Below are 22,724 nucleotides of genomic sequence, written 5' to 3' on the forward strand. Positions count from 1 at the left end.
TTGAAACATCTCGGCTTCGCGGCTTTCCCGATCACAAGTAACCGACATCGTTCCGTGCCAGTCATGTTTGCCGCGATCAGCACCGACACTCTCTCCTTGCTGCGTTTGCCCCCAGCACATTCGTCGTCCTTGAATGTCAGGGTCTTCTCTGGTAGAAGCCGATAGAAGAGTGCAGTCTCATCTGCATTGAAGATGTCTTCCGGTCTGTATTCGGCGAGATATTCACGCAGCTTTCCGTCCTTCCACGTGGCGCATGTTTCCTGGTTAACGAACGCCTTTTCACCACACACGCTCTTAAAAACCAGGTCATGGCGATCTTTAAAGCGCGTCAGCCATCCATCTGACGAAACGAAGTCATCGATCCCCAACATTGCTGCAAGCGTTCGGGCTTTCATCGCAACGATGTCTCCGCTGAGAAGAAGTTTGTTGCTCCTGGCCTCCCTAATCCAAACCAGCAGAGCCTTCTCCAACTCTGGGTAAGCGCCGGTGCGCATTCGCTTCCGAGAAGTCTTGAACTTGTCGTTCTCAAATGCATCCATTATTGTGCGCTTGTTCTTGATATAGTTAGAGAGCGTGTTCGGCTTGATCTCATACTTCCGCGCTATGTCTTGTTTGGTGGCACCTCCATTCTCAACTTCCTTCAAAACCTCGACTTTCGTTGCCAGGTCGAGCGTGCCATAAGAGCCACGGTTTGCCATGGCTATAAACTGCGCGACTAGGTACAGTCAATTCCGAATCACTCGTGGAACAACCTAGCCTATGAGCTTCCCGCACAAAGGCGCTCGACCAAAACACATGCCTCGACATACGCTGCGCATGCTGCAAGACTAATCTCGCACAATCTCGCCACTGCCAGTATGCAACGCTGCGTGCACCTATGGCACCCGCGTGGCCTCCGCGATCAGCTCCGGCCACGCGCGGCAGCTGCGCGGGGCCTCCGGCGGGAGCCGCTTCGCCTCCCGCCGGAGTTCATCGCGGAGGCCACGGCAGCCATAGCAATGAATAATCGCGCCGCTCCAAGAAGGATGGCGTTGCGGGCGGCTGCGGTGGCGATGACACCAACGCGGAGCACGGAACTGTTGCAACACTTGAAAAATTGCACATTCTATCAAAGAATGACGGTCACCTCGAGGATCCCGGCTGAAAATTAACTTCCAATTAAACAATATTACTGGATGAGGACTTCGAATTATCGAGCGATTTCTTCTATAGGATTACATGCAAAACTGACGGGACCAGCACTTCACTTCTAATTAACCGAAAATTCCAATTAAGCGGCTTCGAATTATAGGGAGTCGACTGTATCCCCGAGACAGTGTGGTGCAAAATTACTTACGCGAACACTGTATATCTTGTTGGCACAGTATATACACTACCTGCCACTGCACTCGAGTTTTTGGATAAGCTGAATGAGTTCCTATGCAATCATTTGGACCGTAACACCAGACTAATGATGACCGGGGACTTTAATCTAGCTTATATTAACTAGGACAGTTTACTACCTGGCACGTAGAAATTTTTAGTAGTGAAAAGCTGCTTCAAATAATGGTCTCGCACAATCTAAAGCAACTCGTGAAAGAAAATATGAGTGTAACGCCTGAATCTCGATCATTGTTGGACTTGGTGTTTCTTTCGAATAAAATAGGTGACTATACAGTGTCTGTGGAAGATGGTCTATCAGATCATAAGATGGTTCTTTTACACATAGTGTCTAGCGCAAGCACTCGTTCCCAGCCGTTTACACCTGTGCAAGTTATGGACTATAGTCGGGCAGACGACATATCTATTCTTGATTTCTTAGAATGGTCATTTGACCAGTTTGAACTTGTCTGTGATTGTGAATCGGTGGAACTCGATTAAAAATTATAAAATGACGGAACCCTTGGATTAATCGACATACAGTTCATATTAAGCGCAAAATAAAGCGCTTACGCAAAAGGCTAGGTATCTCCGCTGAGGTGTCTAAATTGCGAAGGGCATTGAAAACGGCACTGAAGGAATCAAAAGAGCGGTTCTTTAACCAAACATTAAAAACCTTTATGAGAGCATCACCTCAAAAATTTTGGCTTTATCTGAATGACAAAAAGAACAAATAAACAAGATCCAAGTTAACAATGTAATAGTAACGCGAAAAGCAAATATTGCGAGTAATTTTAATAATTTCTTTCGATCAGTTTTTCCAGCGCCTAGCACTGATTCCGCAACCACCTGTCTGCCGTTTTCCTTTTCATGTGGGATGGAAAATCTTGTCGTCACTCAAGCAGACGTGTTTAACCAACTGCTGCTCTTAGATTCTAAGGCTAGCTAGTGGGCCGGATGGAATACCAACCCAATTTCTAAAGCAATATACGGAGTGGGTGTCATTTTTCTTAAATGTAGTCTTTGTGGAGTCATTGCAAACTCACTCGCTGCCACAAGACTGGCGTTGCACAGTCATAACTCCTGTTTTTAAAAGCAGCAACTGATTGCTAATAAATAACTATCACCCAGTTTCCCTGACTAGCGTCTGTTGTTAAGTCTTAGAGCATATCATAACTAAGCATATTCTCATTTGTCTTGAAAATAACAACTTTTTTTATCAGCACCAACATGGTTTCCAAAAGGGGCTGTCTACAGTAACCCAGCTCATAGAAACTATTCACGATTTTACTTCAGCTATAGACGCCCAAGAGCAAATTGACGTCATCTGCATAGACTTTGCGAAAGCCTTCGACATAGTTTCACACCATAAATTAGTTTTCAGGTTACATAAAGCAGGAATAAATGATACTATTCTAAAATGGATTGAAGCCTACCTACACAATCGCAGGCAGGTGGTGCGGGTGGACGAGTGCTTGTCCCCTCCGTTAGAAGCGCTTTCTGGTGTCGCCCAGGGGTCTTTTCTGGCCCCATTGCGGTTCTTGGTTTATATTAATGACATTACAGAGATTGTTGAGTTCCCTGTGGAATTGAAGCTTTTTGCTGACGATTGTTTAATTTACTCTATGGTAACGCACATTGATGACCAAATAGCAATTAATCGGGTCCTTCATTCCTTTCACCTTTGGTGTGAAAAATGGGACATGGAAATCAATTACAACAAATCGACTTTTATACATGTTACTAACAAAAAACTGTGGCGCCATTCTTCTACAACATTGCAAGCAACAAACTAAGAAATGTAGATACATTCAAGTATTTAGGGGTCACGATTTCACATATTTAGACTGGCGTAAACATATCGATAACCTATGCTCGACGGCTTTACAAAAACTGTATTCACTGAAGAAAAAGCTGGAACATGCGAGGAAGGATGCCAAATTAATTGCTTATAAAACTCTCATAGGTCCATCTTTAGAATATGCTTGTGTTGTCTGGAGCCCCCACCAAAAAGTTTTAATAGACAAACTAGAAAGAATTCAGAGAATGGCTGCTCGTTTTATTGCTTCAAGGTACCGAAGGACTTGGTAACAATTCTGTGTTCGCGTGGGCTTGAGTTGCTGGAAACCCGAAGGAAGAAAACCAGACTTAAGATTTTTTTCAGTTACTTCAAAGGCTTTTGAAGATGAAAAAGGAAAAATATGCCCAGTTCCCTGCAAATCGTAGTGAGAGAATAAACTAACTACAGCAGAGCCGTCAAGTGTTATAACACACGTGTTGATGTTTTTCGTTATTCTTTTTTCCCGGATATAATTGAAATGTGGAATGCCTTACCTGATGTAGATCAGACAGATGTGCACAAATTTGAATGCTTGATTGATATTTTGTATCGTGGGCACCCAACCTGATGCTATGAAATATCAAATTTGCTTGTGTTCTACTATTTTCCCTCCTTGTAACAACCCACAGGTGAGGGTTAACAGTATCAATAAAGAAGGTGCATCTATGAGTGACGGCATGCTTGGCGCAGTGCCAAGCACGCTATCTTATCACAGTGTGGAAGCACCGCTGCCCGAAATATGTGCCGTCATATGATGTATGCGTGTCGAAAGTGAATGTATCTCGGAGAATGATCGTCCGAGAAAATGGCCCAAGTTTGCCAACACTTTGCCATGCACAAGTACACTTGCCTTTCACCTAAATAGCCTGTGGCCACGATTTTTTAGCAATGCCTTTTATGCTATTCCTTTTCACATTTTTTGTGCTTCGTCAAGGGTCAGAGCGACACTCCGCCTGTGTTATCAATGGCATCAGCAGGCTACGAGTGGTAAAAAGAGGGAATGGAACTTGCATGAAAAATAGCGCAAATAGGAAATGCAGCCTTTAGAGCTCAGACACCTTGCTTGTCTTTTCTTGTGGTTTGGGTGTGGCCGGTGAGCACTATTAAATCGGCGAGATTTCATTAGTTTTAATTTCATGGAGGTGCTGGCAACATGGCCGACAAGTGGGCAGCATGTAAAAATGAAAATATGGCTATTTCTGCCCGACTCAGAGCCTCACTGTGCAATGTGTGAGAAAGATCACTTTTTTTGTTTCTTTTTTTCTTTCTCATTTCTATTGCTCCTTCCGTGGAGCAGTTTAGCTTTGTGCCACTTTGCCAGGGAGTAGTTTCCTTTTCTTGTTCTTCTTTTTTGTTTTCTTCTTCTTTCAGAGTGTCTACCAACCGGGAAAACCGGGAATTCTCAGGGAATTTGAACAGTCTAGAAAAACTCAGGGAATTTGTGCTTCTATCAGGGAAAATTAGCTGTAACTTTATTGAAAGGGAACGAAAGTCGTGTTAATGCTGGCTCCAGTAACAGAGGAATCGCAACGAATCGTCATTGACGCCGTGTCATCGGCACGATGTATTGCCAGAGTAGTTAACGACCGATTTTCTAGACGCCCGATTTTTCGGACATGCCCGATAATTTGCACGGCTTTGCGGCACCACCACGTACTCCATATAGTCAATGTATATTGCCCTGACTGCAGGTCTGAAATGGCATTAATCAAATCCGCCACCGCCGCTATTTTGATTATCTCGCCGCCTCGAACCGGCACTCTCACACGCAGATCCGCTGGCAGCCATAACCACCACCGCGGCAATGTTAGGCCTAGTTGCTTCTGTGTTCGCTATTAAGCTTCTTGCCGTGCGGTGCCGTGTTTTTCTTTGAAAGAATTCACCGCTATCACCAATGGCACCGACTCCGCCTTTGTAATCCTCGCGATTGGCTTTGAAGCTCGCAGAGCACAGCGCGTTGTGTAATGTCAGTCTTCGAAAGTTAGCTTCGCCTCAGTACATTAGTGTTAGGCGGTGAAACATAACAAGCGTGGGAAGGGGCAATTGTCACGGGACACAGTATCTATTCCTTAATTATACATACGTGCACCCCCATCTCCTGTCACAGCACGAGCACCGATATGCCTAGTAAGTGTAGTGGCAGGCCTTAAGAGCTTTTTCAGGTGATTCAAAGGCGGCCCTACAATGTCTTCTGTCATCTCTTTGTCGCGGTTCATGTGAACAACTCGTTGTCGGAGATCGAGAAATGCACCATCACATGATCACGAAAGGACACGACGTCGTGTTTCAGTGGCTGCCTGGTCATTGCGGTATCTCTGGCAACGACCTCGCTGACGAAGCTGCTAGGAAAGCACACGAAGGCGCGACCCTTGTTTCTATACCTTTATCGCGGACCGATGCAGCCCAACACTTAGGCAAGCTAGCGCACTCTTTGACATTGGAGAAGTTGCACACACCTGAATTCACTCAACATCGATTGCATTCCCTCGATCCCTTTATGCAACTGCGGCTGTTACCAGGTCTTCCGCGAAATTAGGAAACAGTGCTGTGCCGCTTACGTTTGGGCGTCACATTCACCAATGCATATGCATTTTTGATTGGAATGGCTGATAGCGCCGAGTGCAATGCCTGCAGTGTCGAGGAAACCATAGAACACCTACTATGCTACTGCCCATCTTTTGAAGATGAAAGGCAAGACCTCTGCACAGCTCTCAATCAGCTAGATGGAAAGCCGTTCACCTTGAACAAGATCTTGGGACCATGGCCTCGCATATCGCAGCTACGAAAGGCCACAAAAGCGCTGCTGCGATATTTGAAAGATACCGGATTGAGTCAGCGTCTGTGATCCGGACTGAGTGACCGACTGATATCCCCAGTGGACTTTCTCTTTTAATCTTTCCGTCCCCCTTTCCCCAGTGTAGGGTAGCCAACTGGTCTCAGTCCTGGTTAACCTCCCTACCTTTCATTTATCATTTTCTCTCTCTCTCTCTCTTTTTTCGGGCGTGCCTGTGGCAATTTTAGCCTTTAAGGGCAGTTAAAGACAGGCATTCATTATTTTTGGGCTGCCCGATTTTCAGATGTTTTTGCGGCCCCTAGGGAATCCGAAAAATCGGACGTTGACTGTACAACTGACCAAGAGGATGCTTCAGATGATCCATGTGGTGAAAGCGCGGTAGAAGGAGGATGAGAACAGAAAGGACCGACGCACTGAGGAATTAACGGGAAAGGAAGGGTGCCGCCGCCTTTTTGAAGGAGCTTGAGCTAAATAAACTAAGTGTTGGCTAACGCTGAGATACAGGTGTCCCTTGTCCAAACCAAAATAAACTGTTTTAAGCAGTGAAACCCAACACTGAGATGTTGTGTACGGGCTGAGAGTATGTCAGGACAGTTGAGGTTGACTTCCCAGCTGCTGAGAGAGAACCTTAGTTGTGACAAAGTTCAGGGCCTCATACAGATGAGCTTGCTATCAGTAGATAGAAATAGCTCATATTGTATTGTATGTACGCATCTCCCTTTCATTCGTATTTGAAAATGTTCGACTGAATTTGGAATGGGCTTTACCGTTTCTTTCGCTGTGCATTTTACTAACACCTTCCTTCTGTTTTCTTTTTAAATAAAATAGATATTAATCCTTACTATTCAAACTGGATTAATTCATTTTTTTTTTTCAGCATGCTTACTAGAGAGTGACAGCATCGGGCAACGTGGTGTCAGCCTGTCTTGACATAAAACAAAGTTCTGGCTCATTCAGGGAATTTTGCAAAGGTGCTCAGGGAAAACCTGGAAAACTCGGGGAATTTGGAAATGTCAACTTGGTAGACAACCTGTCTTTCTTTCTTGTTGGTGTCCCGTGGATGACCTGCCAGGACTGTAATCTCCTCTGTGTGGAATCACCATTGTTGGTGGCAAAAGTTAATCTTAACCGTAGAGTGTATGCGAAGCAATTCCTAATAATGAGGAGGAGTAAGTGGATCTTTTTTATAGCGAGTGTATGAAAAACCAACCAAACGTTCCCACATTGTTCGGTATATTCGTGAATTTGGATTAATCGAGTTCGTCTTATCGGGAGTTTGCTGTACATGTAAAGTGCAGAAATGCTTTTCTGAGAACCCATGGACTGATTTTAATAAAATTTGTTGCATTTCAGAGAGAAAGTTAAACTCTAGTGACTGGAAGAAGCCAAATTTTGATTTAGTGCCTCGATTTCTTACATAAAGATTACCCGAAATTGGTAAATTTAAATAAATTGAACCCTGAAGTTCACAAATTCGTAGCTCTACACTAAAAGGATATGTCACAGTCCTGTAAAGTGCATCTGTTACAGCATCTAAAGTGAGCCAACTTAGTGCATGAATTTACAGCTTACGTGTATTTGTTACAATTTCTAAGAGTTTTGCAAAATTCCTACTCACAATAGTCTTGAATGCACCTACTCATAAATTAGTAATATATTTCACAGGGGCATATAATATATCAATTTGTCTGCTTTAAATGTAAATATGATTAAATGAAGGTTCAGATTTGCGATATCATTTTTCATTGCTGAACTACAAAGTTGTAAACTTGATATTTCATTTCTCTAAATATTACGACTTTCAATAATTGTATAAAGTAATTGATGGCCTAAATCAAAATTAACTCTAGATTCACTAACTTTTCACACTTTTCTTTTAGATGCAACAAACGTCATCAAATTTGGTGCAATGGTTGCCGTTACTTTTTTCAGTCTTTTCCCACATATTAAGATAGGAGACCCAAAGCTAAAGCTTCCTCTTAATTGCATTAGCATTTTTGCTAATGAAATGCATCTGGAAATTGGGCTCACCTGGTTGTGTGTGTGTGCAGGCCAAGCGTCAACAGCTGTGCCTGGCAACGTGCGAGCGGGGTCGGCTTTCTCTCAGCGACCCGAGCAACTTGCGTGCCAATGCCTCCTCTGCTGCGACAGCGGCACGGTCGCCCCTCGCCGGCCGACACCCGTCTGTGCCAGTGAGTGCCAGCCCTTCGTCGTCCTCGTCAGGAGCCGCCTCGTGGGGTCCCACTCGAGACCGGGCAGCCTCGGATCCACGGCGAGGAGGCGGATCGGCCTTGTTGCCGCCGGCACTCAAAGCACAGCACGCGGCTCACCGTTGCAAGCGCACGGGGGGAGGCCCACCTCCTGGAAGCAGGTGGGCACGTAATGGCGGTGGCCGCAACTACGGGGACACATGGAAACCTCGCACGGGGCTCACTTGTGGGCCGACTGATGTTTGCATGCTATGTGTTGGTTGTGATCTATAGTCGGTAGGCTGACCACATTTACCCAAATCTAACGCGCACCTTTCTTTCGAGAAAATGGGTCCGAAAATTGCCTGCACGTTACAATCGGATACGAAGCCGAAACTGCAGGCGGCAACGTTGGTGGCAGCCTACTGTCAGAGGCATCAGACATTGCACCATCACAAAGATTTGGTTGCCCAGATGTAAGCTTAAGGGTTGTGTTTTGGGCCTGTGTGTGTGCATGTCAACCGGCAACAGAGACTGTCAAGTAATCACGGTGCGCATCTTCATCGTCTTCTTCAACGTGCCACGGAAAAGCATAGGTGCATGTCTGCTTCACTAAAACTGTTACAGAAGTTTTACAGGCTTTGTTACGATGCACATCGGCAGCACACACACTCCCGGCGACTTGTAGCAATGCAAGTTCAAAGTTCGCGTCTGTCTTTTCCGACGAGCTGATTGGAGGTGCAAGAAGAGATGATGGCACACCAACATGGCCGCATTTCCAACTTCAAAAATGTGACGTCAAGGCCTCTCCTATTTTGTTTCTTTCCTCCATGGAGGAGGTGCTGCTCTGGCACAGCGCTGAAATGATGTTCATGTTGCTGTGGCTTCACCCTTCCAAGCGCCCTTTGCGTTTGCGCTCGGAGACTGTTCTGATCTCCGAGACTCGTTGTTCTGCCGGGCTGACGTACTGCCGTGCTTGCGGGGCGAAAAGTGGGAAACACTAAGTGTTAGCCAATACGTATGCAATAAGGTGGTACTGTTTGTGCAGATACAAAGCGCATTATGTTCAATGGCCACTGAGTCAGGGATTTGACTTTCATCATCATCATCATCAGCCTGGTTACGCCCACTGCAGGGCAAAGGCCTCTCCCATACTTCTCCAACAACCCCGGTCATGTACTAATTGTGGCCATGCCGTCCCTGCAAACTTCTTAATCTCATCCGCCCACCTAACTTTCTGCCGCCCCCTGCTACGTTTCCCTTCCCTTGGGATCCAGTCCGTAACCCTTAATGACCATCGGTTATCTTCCCTCCTCATTACATGTCCTGCCCATGCCCATTTCTTTTTCTTGATTTCAACTAAGATGTCATTAACTCGCGTTTGTTCCCTCACCCAATCTGCTCTTTTCTTATCCCTTAACGTTACACCTATCATTCTTCTTTCCATAGCTCGTTGTGTCGTCCTCAATTTGAGTAGAACCCTTTTCGTAAGCCTCCAGGTTTCTGCCCCGTAGGTGAGTACTGGTAAGACACAGCTATTATATACTTTTCTCTTGAGGGATAACGGCAACCTGCTGTTCATGATTTGAAAATGCCTGCCAAACGCACTCCAGCCCATTCTTATTCTTCTGATTATTTCCGTCTCATGATCCGGATCCGCCGTCACTACCTGCCCTAAGTAGGTGTATTCCCTTACGACTTCCAGTGCCTCGCTGCCTATTGTAAATTGCTGTTCTCTCCCGAGACTGTTAAGCATTACTTTAGTTTTCTGCAGATTAATTTTTAGACCCACTCTTCTGCTTTGCCTCTCCAGGTCAGTGAGCATGCATTGCAATTGGTCCCCTGAGTTACTAAGCAAGGCAATATCATCAGCGAATCGCAAGTTACTAAGGTATTCTCCATTAACTTTTATCCCCAATTCTTCCCAATCCAGGTCTCTGAATACCTCCTGTAAACACGCTGTGAATAGCATTGGAGATATCGTATCTCCCTGCCTGACGCCTTTCTTTATTGAGATTTTGTTCCTTGCTTTATGGAGGACTACGGTGGCTGTGGAGCCGCTATAGATATCTTCCAGTATTTTTATATATGGCTCATCTACACCCTGATTCCGTAATGCCTCCATGACTGCTGAGGTTTCGACTGAATCAAACGCTTTCTCGTAATCAATGAAAGCTATATATAAGGGTTGGTTATATTCTGCACATTTCTCTATCACTTGATTGATAGTGTGAATATGGTCTATTGTTGAGTAGCCTTTACGGAATCCTGCCTGGTCCTTTGGTTGACAGAAGTCTAAGGTGTTCCTGATTCTATTTGCAATTACCTTAGTAAATACTTTGTAGGCAACGGACAGTAAGCTGATCGGTCTATAATTTTTCAAGTCTTTGGCGTCCCCTGTCTTATGGATTAGGATTATGTTAGCGTTCTTCCAAGATTCCGGTATTCCAAGATTCCAAGATTCTAAGATTTGACTTTACTACTTTTAAAATGAAAGTACTGTTTAAGCTGGTACAGTTTAACGAGGTTTTATATACGCATTACACAATGGCGTCCAGTTCCCTTAAGTCAGCTTCGCCACAGTACATCCGTGTTGCGCGGTAAAGCATACAAACGTCACGAAGATGTTTTGGTATTGCTTCCGTTGCGTTGCGCAGGCAATTTTCGGCGCAATTTTCTTGTAAAAAAAATTATAAGCCATTCCACTCTAAAGTGGATGACCAGCAAAGCTGGGTACGTATTCTGAAGTGATCCACTATGGTGATGCTATCCCCGAGGCAATAGTGTCGCCGTCAGGCACTCTGATTGGCTGGTTGAGCAAAATCAGGTGACATGGTGCTCCGCCATCCAATCAGCTCATCTGATTTTGCTAAAACAGGCAACCAGTGCGCACCGATTGCGAAGGTGTGGCCAAGGCGATATTATCACCAAAAGTGATCGTTTCAGAATATGGCCCCGGTTTAGCACATGATACAGAGATGACACAGAATTTTGAGCAAAGGTATGGACACATTTATTGTCCTGATCGGCGGTCATCGTGACGATAGGTTGCACACACATTCTTGCATTACCTCTGTTATTAAATGCGTAAGCATTTCTGTGCCTACCCAATGAGAAATTTGTCTGTCACATAAGACAATGCATGGCTCATATCCCTTTAACAATGGCTCATACCCCCGTAAGTTTGAAGAAAAAAATGTATCCACCTGAGATTCTACTGATCTTGAAAATGTGTCTATTGATAACTAATCTACTGAAAAGGCATATCCAAGTGATAAGACGTATAAGCTTTTGCATAGAATGAAGCGATTTTGCATCAAACTCGGGAGCTGAGTTTTTACATATGCAGATCTGTTGACGCACACGAAAAATCCATGGAACCCTAGCCATAAACGACTTCACTGTAAAAAAAAAATGAAGGCGAGTATTAGAATTCGTTAAGTTGTGTAATCAGACGTAGGCTACGGTCATTGTTTGAAAATCTTCCCAGGGCATGCTGAAGATAGGCATTTTCTACAGTAGATGATCTCTGTTCAACGTATTCACTGTCCCAAAGCTCCGTCGGAATATGCTACCACTAAAGGGGTCACTATTGGAGTCAGAGGTCAGGAGCATGTGTGCTGACTGCTCAAGTTCAAATTATCTGGTGAAAGCCAATTTAATATTCACTGGTATTGATAGCTGGCTATCGCTTTTTTTTTTTTAGGACTCCGTCATGTATGGAGTGTGCTCAGTGAAGTTATTGTTATAGGAAACTCTGTGTGTATAAGAAATATAACAAAATGTTGAACTTCAATAAGCATATAAGTCATTGCTATGCCCTCCCCATGCAAGTGCCACTGACATATGTACTCGAGCAACTTCATTTTCCATAGCGGCGAAGTCAGGCATGACATACCCGATAAGCGGGGCACCACGAGTTTTCTTTCTGCAGCATGAATCAAACAGCAGGTGTGCAATCGCTCAGCCACTCGAAACATTTTTGCCTATACATCTGCGAATGCATTTTAATCTGTGCTGCAGTAGGTAACCAGAAAACCATTTCCTAATTAACTTATCTGATCAGTGTTGGTGACAATGATAACACAGTTGGAATCAACCACCGTAGTCTGAGCAGGTCGCAAAGTGGTATTTTCTGCTCGCACACAAACACCCCCATTGCTGAACAAAGTTGTGCAGTGAGGACTAGAACATAAACGGTAAAAGCAAACATCAGGCTGCTAGATTTGTTGCCTACAGCCGGCAAGCTTCCACACAGTATGATTGCAATGCAGACGGAATGGGTAAATGGAAGGCATACTGGTATACCTACACTACCTCTGTCGCTTTTATTTATTTAATTATTTATTTATTCGCGGGTGTTAGTTGGAATCGGTTGGTGCTGGACAGGGGCAATTGGAGATCGCAGGGAGAGGCCTTAGTCCTGCAGTGGACATAAAACAGGCTGATGATGATGATGATGATGATCTATTTATTTATTTTGAATACTGCTGCTCTCAACTGAGAGCATAGCAGGAGAGCAACATAAAATTTTAGTCGATACAGTCGACTCCCGATAATTCGAAGCCGCTTAATTGGAATTTTCGGTTAATTAGAAGTGAAGTGCTGGTCCCATCAGTTTTGCATGAAATCCTATTGAAGAAATTGCTCGATAATTCGAAGTCCTCATCCAGTAATATTGTTTAATTGGAAGTTAATCTTCAGCCGGGATCCTCAAGGTGACAGTCATTCTTTGGTAGAATGTGCAATTTTTCAAGTGCTGCAACAGCTCCGTGCTCCGCGTTGGTGTCATCGCCACCGCAACCGTCCGCAACACCGCCCTTCCTGGAGCGGCACGGTGATTCCTTGCCGCGGCTGTCGCAGCCTCAGCGACCAGCTCTGGCGAAGTGGCTGATTAGGCTTGCAGCGTGCGCAGTAAGAGGCCAGGAGCAACAAACTTCCTCTCAGCGGAGACATTGTTGCGATGAAAGCCCGAACGCTTGCAGCAATGTTGGGGATCGATGACTTCGTTTCGTCTAATGGATGGCTGACACGCTTTAAAGATCGCCATGACCTGGTTTTTAAGAGCGTGTGTGGTGAAAAAGCGTCCGTTAACCAGGAAACATAGCCACGTGGAAGGACGGAAAGTTGCGTGAATATCTCGGCGAATACAGACCGGAAGACATCTTCAATGCAGATGAGACTGCACTCTTCTATCGGCTTCTACCAGAGAAGACCCTGTCATCAAGAACGACAACTGTGCTGGGGGCAAATGCAGCAAGGAGAGGGTGTCTGTGCTGATCGCGGCAAACATGACTGGCACGGAACGATGTCGCTTACTTGTGATCGGGAAAGCCGCCAAGCCGAGATGTTTTAAAAGCGTAAAGACGCTGCCTGTGGACTATGAGTCGAACAAGAAAGCGTGGATGACGGCCGAAATCTTCAAGAGCTGGATAACGAAATTGGACCGCAAGTTTGCTTCTTCGAACCGCAGGGTGTTGTTCCTTGTGGATCACTGCAGTGCTCATGTGAATGTGCCAGCCTTGAGTGCAATACGCCTCGCATTTTTGCCTGCAAACACAACGGCTGTTTTGCAGCCAATAGACCAAGGCATCATCAAGAATGTTAAAGTCCTGTACAGGCGGCACCTCCTCGAGCGCATGATTTTGTGTATGGATAGCTCCACAAAGTACGAGGTGAGCCTGCTTAGTGCCATCCACATGTTGGCGCGAGCATGGGATCGTGTGAAGCAAGAAACAATCGCAAACTGCTTCAGGGCTTGCAGTTTTGTGGCAGCTTCTTCGGAGGATGCCTCTGAAATTACAGCGGAGGAAGCGTCAACAAGCAAGCTTGACGGCACTGATTTTGGTGATGCTCTCGGGGACGTCAATTTTGAAGATTACGTCGCCGTAGACAAGGCGCGCGAAATGTGCAGTGCACTAACGGATAATGAGATTGTGGAGATTATTCAGCCCCAGGAACCGACCCAGGAAAGTGACAATGTCAAAGACGAGCCGCAACCAAAGGCTGCCGATGCAGCTGCGGGCCTTGCTCTCGCGGAGCGCTTCTTTGCCGCTGAAGGTAATGCAGAAGAAGCGTTCCGCCACATCTACGACCTGCAGAACTTGCTTTCAGCAGTGCGATTCGGCAAGAAGCAGAGCAAGATGACCGACTATTTTTCTTAGAGAAAATACTGGATTTCGCTACCAATAAAATGCTGTTTTTGTGTTTTATGCTTAATTGGAAGTTTTTTTAACTCGGAAGCTTTTTGCGGTCCCTGTGAACTTCGTATTAATGAAAGTTCACTGTATAAATATAGGGCTACAAATAGGTAAATATGCAATTAGTATAAGTACAGTTAAACCTCAACATTACGAAGTAGGTAAAATTGGCACGTATCGCTGTAACACATCATGCAAGAAGCAAAGCCAAAACCCTCTTAAGAACTATATTCTGCTGTGTAAAGATGTTGCCTGTGTACAGTGAAATCTCGGTATAACGAACTTCAGGGGACCGCGGGAAAATGTTCGTTATTCTGAAAGATCGTTATACTGAAAGCCCAAAAATTAGCCATAATAATAGCATTTCAGTAACGTAAACGTCCTACCTTTGAAACGGTACCTCCTTGAACTCGTTTCTCACACAATGCACACGTGATCGACAGACAAGGCACATTTATTTGAAATAGTCCGTGATCGTCTTTTGACGGGCGCAGCACAGACTCTGCAGCACGAACGATTCCAGACCGTCCGCACTCTTATGCACGCCTTCGGTCGCTGTGCCACTTTTGGCTATAAATATGCGGAGTTTTCGCAAGTAGTCCAACGCATCTGTGGCCGACACGGACTCGTCGCGGTCTTCGGGTACTGCCGTAACGTCATCGTCCATGTCGTCGCTGCATTCCTCATCTTGAGTCGCCGTGCCCTGGACGCTCTGCAGTATGTCATCAGTGGTAAGCTCCGCTGAGGTCCACGTCGCGTCGTCACACTGGACATAGTCGTCAAATGTGACTGAAGGATCGACGGCTAGCTGCTCGGCCACCTCGCTCCAAAGCTCGCTCGAACTGTCCTCCGCTGCCGGTTCATCGGTTTGTGGTTGGCCATCTGTGATAGTCAGGCCAGCCTTCTTCCAGCAGTTTTGGATGGTGGTGGACGTGATGCTCCACCATGCGCCTGTCAGCATTTCCGCAGCCTGCCGGACGTTGATGGCTGTCGAGTGCTGCAGGCGTAGGTTGATGAGCAGCCGCTGAACAAGGCGCTTCCGGAAGTGCGACTTCACGCTCCTTATTATACCTTGGTCCAGTGGCTGAAGTACTGATGTGCAGTTCGGCGGCAGATACTCGAGCCGCACATTCGTGAGCCGTATGTTGACAATGTGCGCCGAGCAATTGTCCACAATCATCAAAATGTGCCGCCCCTCCTTCCTCATCTTCTCGTTTACCGTCAGCAGCCACTCGGAAAAGAGCTCGCGGGTCATCCAGGCACGCTGATTCGCCCTGTACTGGCACGGCAGCGACACTACATTTTTCATGCAGCGCGGCTTCGAAAACCTCCCGATCACCAGAGGCTTCAACTTTTCAGTGCCATCTGCATTACAGCAATACAGCACGGTGACGCGAAGGTTCGACTTTTTGCCGCCTCTGCACTGTTCTCCTTTAAAATGCATTGTCTTGTCCGGGAGCAGCTGATAAAAGCAGGCCGTCTCGTCTGCATTAAAAACATCAGCTGCTGCATAAGACTTGACTATTTCGTGGAAGCTTTGCTCCCTCCACGTGGCTGCTGCTGCTGCTTCATCTGCTGCCTTCTCCTCGCCAGACACAGACTGCCAGGTTACGCCGTTTCGTTGGCGAAAACGGTGGAGCCAGCCAGAAGACGCTTCGAAGCCGGTGACCTCAAGAATTGCAGCGAACTGCCGCACCTTCTCCTGCAGCATTGGGCCTGACACGGGCACATTCTGTGCTCTCACGTCTTTAAACCAAGTCAGCACTGCTGCGTCAATATTCTGGAAATCGCCAAGCCGCAGTCGCTTCCTTGATGGGGCAAGCTGAGATTCTTGCTGGTGCTTCAAGATTTTCTCTTTATCTTTGAGAATCGTGGCGATCGTCGACCGCGACACTCCACGTTCTTTAGCTACGACGGATTGTTTCTTCCCGTCTTCTATCTCGCGAAGAATGTCTACTTTCTCGCTCAAAGAAAACTGCTTTCGCTTCTTCGCCGTTGTTAGAGTTGTTGAGCTCATGGCAACGTGAACGCCGGCACGCACTTCTAACACAATAATATAACCAGAAGAAAAACAAGATGGACAGGCCTGATAATGGTGACAGCGCGCGAACAACTGAGAAAACAAGCAAGAAAAATGTGATGTGGCGTTGCCTCCGCAACAGGAAAAAAAGAAAAGGCCCACTCCAGCGTTAATTACAACTTCTTTTTTCCTTCTGCCGCACTGTCTCAGGTTTTACGAGCCCATGCTCCCGCCTCTCCACTCACAAAACCTGGTGCGACGTTGCCTCCGCAACGAAGAAGGGGGAAAAAAAAGTCCCCGCCCGCATCTTTCTCCTCCCGCGCCATCTCAGGTTTTTGCGGGAAGCAAGTTGCAAGGCACCCGCTCTTCGCGCTGCGTCGTCTGCTAGCTTAGAGCTCCGACTGCCGTGATGGATACACTGAAATCTAAGAATCCTCGCTTTTCGGGATATGAGTTCGTAGTACTGAGGTGTTGTTAAGATAGCACGGAAATTAAATAATGATCGTTATTCTGAAATGTTCGTTATTCTGAAGTTCGTAGTAGTGAAATATTTTTACATTGAAACTATAAGCAGTCGGCATGGGATTTCTTAAATGTTCGTTAATCTGAACTGTTCGTTAATGTGGTGTTCGTTGTAACGGGGTTTGACTACACCTCATACCTTTAGCAGTGCTGCAAGGTAGTTGTGACATAGACAGACCGCTATGTGCAGCCTCCCCAGTTCACATCAGACCTATACAACTGCTACTACTCCATTAAGAACATTACAGTTACGACAAAGTCAGACACGACAGTGCTAACGTCTTCGACAAAGAAGCTCACTTTTATCGACCAGCATTTCTCGCTGACTACACTCGGAAGTCTGCTACTGCCAGAGATGCCTGACAACAAGTTCGATGACTTCATCCAAAGTCCACTGATATTGTTTGCAACTATACCAGCACCGTCATGATCTATCGCTGACCGCCATGCTGATGCACCAGCGGGCCCCTTCGTGGTGCCTACATCGAGAATGGGAATGACGGCATGGATGACCTGCTCCTGATGAATAAGTCATGATGAATAGGTCATGATGAGTAGATCCAAGAAGAAAAGGAGGCAATCCCATATGGCGGCTTCTCCGGTGGCTCGCACGCCGTTGTGTGATTCATGAGCCTGCATTACAACCTGATGAGGTACCAGCAGCAACCATTGCAGTCTCCACAGCCAGCGCTTCGGGCTTTTGCAGACTCGGAAAACAACGTCAAGAGTGGTCACAAGTTGCACCAATGTGATTACCACTATGGGGTCTCTCCCACCCGTACTCTTGGGACAAAGGAACAACAACACAGTTGTGCAAACAATCACAAGGGCATTTATTGCACCTTTCATAGATCAATGCCTGCTAGCCGAGTTGCTATCCACAACATGTGCCGATGGGCGCGCGACAAATCTAGAAGTCCGACTCACCGCGACCGGAAAACGAGCGAATATGTTCGCCCCATGCTGGATCCCAACGCCAGGTCGTTCGCGGGTTCTGTCACGCGAATGGTGGCGCATTCCAAGGCGGCCACGCGAGGCGGTCTCGCATAAGCATGGGTCGGCGGCGCGCGGTATGTCCACGCCGTTCGCCGACCCGCCGGGGAAGAGAGAGCTCCGTGTCTACCGGCGCCCAAGTAACCTCGCCTGTCGGTAGTCGGCAGTAGTCGGTACGAGCAAGCGTCGCTCGCGCCGACGCGCCCTGCTGGAAAGAGCCGCCGTAGCTGTCGGTGAGCGCCGGCTCTTTTGTCCGCCGCCGAGGGTTGTGAGCTGGATACAGGAGGCCGCCGAAGTCGCTGCGCCGAACTGGCCACAGCACCACCATCGCCCGGGGTGGCTCGATCTTAGTCCGGGGCAGCAGCGCAGACGATGTGCAGGTGATAGGGGTGACTCCAATCACACTGCGTACATTCAACACACTCAGCAAACACTAAAGTAGTGTAAGGGAGAGGAATTATGCATGCGCATCGCCCACGTGGTACGATGTTCAACTCGGCTAGCAAAAGATCGGGCAGCTACTCAGATGCTAAGTTCATGTGAACGAAGCTCGCTTCCTTGAGTCGAACGAGTAATTTCAATTCGTGCGAAGCGAAATAGAATGAGGGAAGCAAATTGCAACCCCTCAACGCCACGGTCCACCAGGTTGTGTCCCTCCACGTGCGACAGGCAGCTCCGTAAAGCCTTAGGCCTAAAGCGTCGCTACCCTAACAACCGGCATCCAAAAACAACACCCAAATTGAGCGCGAAACAGGCAGCTGCGAGGAGACGTCAGCTCTGTGAGGTGGTCCTACTCCGCTCGGTGCACACAGCATCCGAGTTGACGGCGCCCACCGTCCTAGACGGTGTCGGAGCGCCCGGTGCCAGGCCGCAATACCAGTCAGCCCGTAGTGGCACCCGTGGCCCGCGGCCACCCGGCTCCCAGAGCCGCGACTTCATCCGAGTCAAAGAGATAGAAGAAGCTATCTACATAAAAAATTCGGACCACCCACGAGGCTTCCGTACTCACTCGCTTCAGGCTTGCCACTGCTCCGCGGGCGCTCAGCCTCGCTCTCCCAGGATGCAGACCACGTGCCTCTCGTACTGACGAATGTCGTTAAAAAAACACTTGCGAAAAGGCTTAGCATGTTGATATGTTCAAACACACTACAGCCACCATCACCTCGCTCAAGAAAGCACGCCGCCGACGCTAGCGATCAAAATTCACGCTAGGCCTACGCTTCGGTTCAAACAAAGGTCTCGAACGAAGCAAACTGTTAAATCTATCGTCCGATGTCCCAAGAGCCCCACGTTGGGCGCCAGATGTGGGGTCTCTCCCACCCGTACTCTTGGGACAAAGGAACGACAACACAGTTGTGCAAACAATCACAAGGGCATTTATTGCACCTTTCATAGATCAATGCCTGCTAGCCGAGTTGCTATCCACAACACGTGCCGATGGGCGCGCGACAAATCTAGATGTCCGACTCACCGCGACCGGAAAACGAGCGAATATGTTCGCCCCATGCTGGATCCTAACGTCAGGTCGTTCGCATGTTCTGTCACGCAAATGGTGGCGCATTCCAAGGCGGTCTCGCAGAAGCATGGGTCGGCGGCGCGCGGTATGTCCACGCCGTTCGCCGACCCGCCGGGGAAGTAACCCGGCGCCCAAGTAACCTCGCCTGTCGGCGGCGTTAGCAGCGCAACACTCGTGCCATCTCTCGCACTGCGCTTGTACCACTCCGACCGCCGCGGGCGCCAGGCCATGCGAGCCGTGCGGGAAAACAGCATATCAGGGGATGCGTGAGAGTCGCGCATCCCCACACCACCAACCACAGAACTTTGTACAGAAAAAATTACTTAATGCAGTTCATCAAGACAATGAGACTAAGGATGGAGGGAAATAAGAGAAAAGGGACAAGGCTATATCGTGTGCTGCTGGCAGCAGTGGTCAGCTGCGACTATATCATCCTGTCCATTTCCCAGTGGGCGGCGATGTGTTGAGACGCGCGACATCACCGTGCACACGAGCCAGCAGGAGACGTTGTAATAATAAAGCAGTGGCACCGAGCAATGGTAATTGATGGACGTGCAGCCACTTCATTCTTTACAGCCACGGGGTCTTTTTATGTTCACCTGTTACATAGCCCAATGTGCATAGTGCATCGTTGCAATGCCACAAAGTGTAGATGTGCAACACAAAGCAAGAAAATATCCTCTCGCTGAACCAGTTAAGTTAGCCATTAAATGTCTTGGTTTGACATTGCAGGTCAGAAAGTGGCTCCAGCCCACTCGCTTCCTCTCACCTCCGCCGGAGCCCCTGCAGTCCATCAAGTGCGGCTACGCTCTCAGAGGGCTCCTTCCCCTCCAGTCGGCGAAGCTCTGGTAGGTGCCTTATAGTAGCTTGTTTGAGTTAGTGAGGTAGCAGTAGTATCGGATCACACGAGCACAGCCTCGTCACCTGTAGCTGTCTGGGCCACGAATGTTGGCAAAAGATGAAAGCAGAGACAAGTATGACGCTTGTCTAAATACATCCACAGGTGTGCCCATGGAGGTGTCAACAGATGGTTCCAGTCAAGAATAGGCACTGTAACCTCTAAGAATTCAATAAATACATCTCTTTCTAAATTCATTTAAAAGAATACTGACATATTTTTTACTATTCATTTCCTTGTGTTAAGTGCAGATCCTAGGCTTCTAAACCCTAAAAAGAATAGCAGCAAGCCTCAGAGTGCCATAAATAATTAAAAATAAGAGCTTTTTTTACAGTCAGTTTCGTTTCCCAAGCGAATACTGTGTCATAACGTTGCAGCACAGTGTGTGGTCACATGGGAGCAGAATATTGCAACGTTTTCACAATCACGCCTGCTCGCTCGGTCGACCCGTCTGCGATTACTCGTTGTGAGAGCTGATGTAGCAGCATAGCTAATGACATGGACAGTGACGAATGTAGCGGCAATACTTGGGCAATCTCTGTAGCTGCCCTTGACAGTGCAGAAAAAAAGGAAACTACGAAGGATTCGCGGCTGTGAAAGTGCAGAAATCAATATAAATGCCACATCAACAGTGAAAGCAAGAACTGTAACCTTGGCATATTATGGGTTATAAAGAAAGACTTCAAACTTGGTAGGCTTTCTTGGCAATGTGCTTCTGCTCCCATTTTTGTCATGGTGCCAGTGTCTCTGCTCATATGAGATAATAAAATATGCATTTTTCATTTCTATGAAGTGCAGCAATCCAACCAATGCAAAGATGAATAGAAGTTGTGCAGTATCGTCCAGCAACATGAAATTCAAAGGCTTCACTACACCCAGCATACACTTGGAATACATGCTGTGCTAAATGAGTCTTTCAGGGTATTTTTCAACCAAGTGTGGTTTATATAGTGTCAGATCTTCTGACAATGAACTGCAATTATCTAGCAAGAAAGGTCCTTTATATCCAAAGTCCATTCTACCAATTAGTGCCATGGTATGTTTTGAAAGAAATGATGGAACTTCACATACGCAACCATGTAGAATTTTATTATTGCACCCACTGGTTATTGAAAAAATTACAAAAAAATTGAAACACTATAGCGTTGCAGTGCCTTGCTTTCCGCCGTTTTCTGGATGCCAGCTGCCAACAGATGGCAGTTTTTTCACACTACGGCATGATTTTTCTGTTGGCGAAAAAATGGATTCAAGCGATATTTCTGGCATTGCCGCCAGTTTCCTGCCATGCCGGCCACCTGGCTCGCCCGTGTCGCAGCCACCGATGACACAGATGAGCATCGGCCACAGTTTGTTCTTCATACAACAAAACGTTTGGTAGAATAAACTGATGTCCTAATTTTATCTTTCGTGGCAAGCGATGACCGCTGCCAAACCTGTAGCACAAACGAGATGTGACACGACGCAAGTTCAACTCTAAGGCCAGAGCTACACCGCATGCGAGACGGCTCGACTGCATCACAGTCCCTCACAGCCTGAATGCTGTGAATGGCAGCCTATTTTCTTTCTGGTGCAAATTATTGTAATTAGAAAGCATTTGCAAAAGAATGCCTTTTGCGATCATCGGCCGTTATTACAGAATTGCCAAAAGCTATGGTTTTAAAGTGAAAGACATTAGGTCTAACGGCATCCTTGACATTTGTTCGGCACTGAGCCTACAGCCGTGGGTGCCAATGAGTCGTTCACACGGTCACCCCGAAGTCTTCTATTAGCCGTTTGTGCGTTGCACGGTACGCAGCCATGGGAAAACTGCCACTAGTGTGTTCATTCTTTAAGAAAAAAAGCACATCTCTGCACACTCTGCAAGTGGCCCGAAATAGTTCCATGCTGTCCACTGTCGCACACACATATTGCCACAGCTACGCACCATTTAGACAAAAGTTCCCCAAAATTATGTCTTTCGTAGTCGATAGATGGTCATGGATGAGTCCTTCCAAAGTGGAATTTGTTCCATCAGTAATATATAGGCTGACCAAACATATGCGATTGGCCAGTGCATCTGCTCGCGAGTCCAAAACCTCATGCGCACTTTTGCATTGGAATCAGCGTGAATGTCACATTTTCATGCATGCGCGGCACAAGAAGCCAACGCCATCTTGGAAACTACGAGCGCTCATCGAGCCCGTTGCACTGACCACGACCCTTCTCAGGAGGCACTTTTTTAAAAGATGTGCGCGCATTGGAAAAATAAAACTGAAACTGACTAAATAATTCTTAGATAACCCAATAAATGGCACTAGCTGTCTGAGAGCGCTCAGAAAGCAGCAAAATAATTTTGCAGCCATATATAGAAGGTTATCGATGAGAATGGGCACATACAGGAAAGTGTTAAAGAA

General features: G+C 46.9%; 1 protein-coding gene across 2 annotated transcripts in view; it reads left to right on the forward strand.

The window, feature by feature from the left end:
* Positions 1-22,724, forward strand: part of LOC142576651 (DIS3-like exonuclease 2) — a 318,054-nt gene that overhangs the window by 29,266 nt on the left and 266,064 nt on the right. For both annotated transcript variants that reach the window (XM_075686870.1, XM_075686871.1), the window contains 2 exons: positions 8,045-8,364; positions 20,166-20,281. In XM_075686870.1, the coding sequence (XP_075542985.1) occupies positions 8,045-8,364; positions 20,166-20,281 (436 nt within the window). The remainder of the gene's footprint in view (positions 1-8,044; positions 8,365-20,165; positions 20,282-22,724) is intronic.

The sequence above is a fragment of the Dermacentor variabilis genome, chromosome 3 (genome assembly GCF_050947875.1).
Source record: "Dermacentor variabilis isolate Ectoservices chromosome 3, ASM5094787v1, whole genome shotgun sequence".
Lineage (NCBI taxonomy): Eukaryota > Metazoa > Arthropoda > Arachnida > Ixodida > Ixodidae > Dermacentor > Dermacentor variabilis.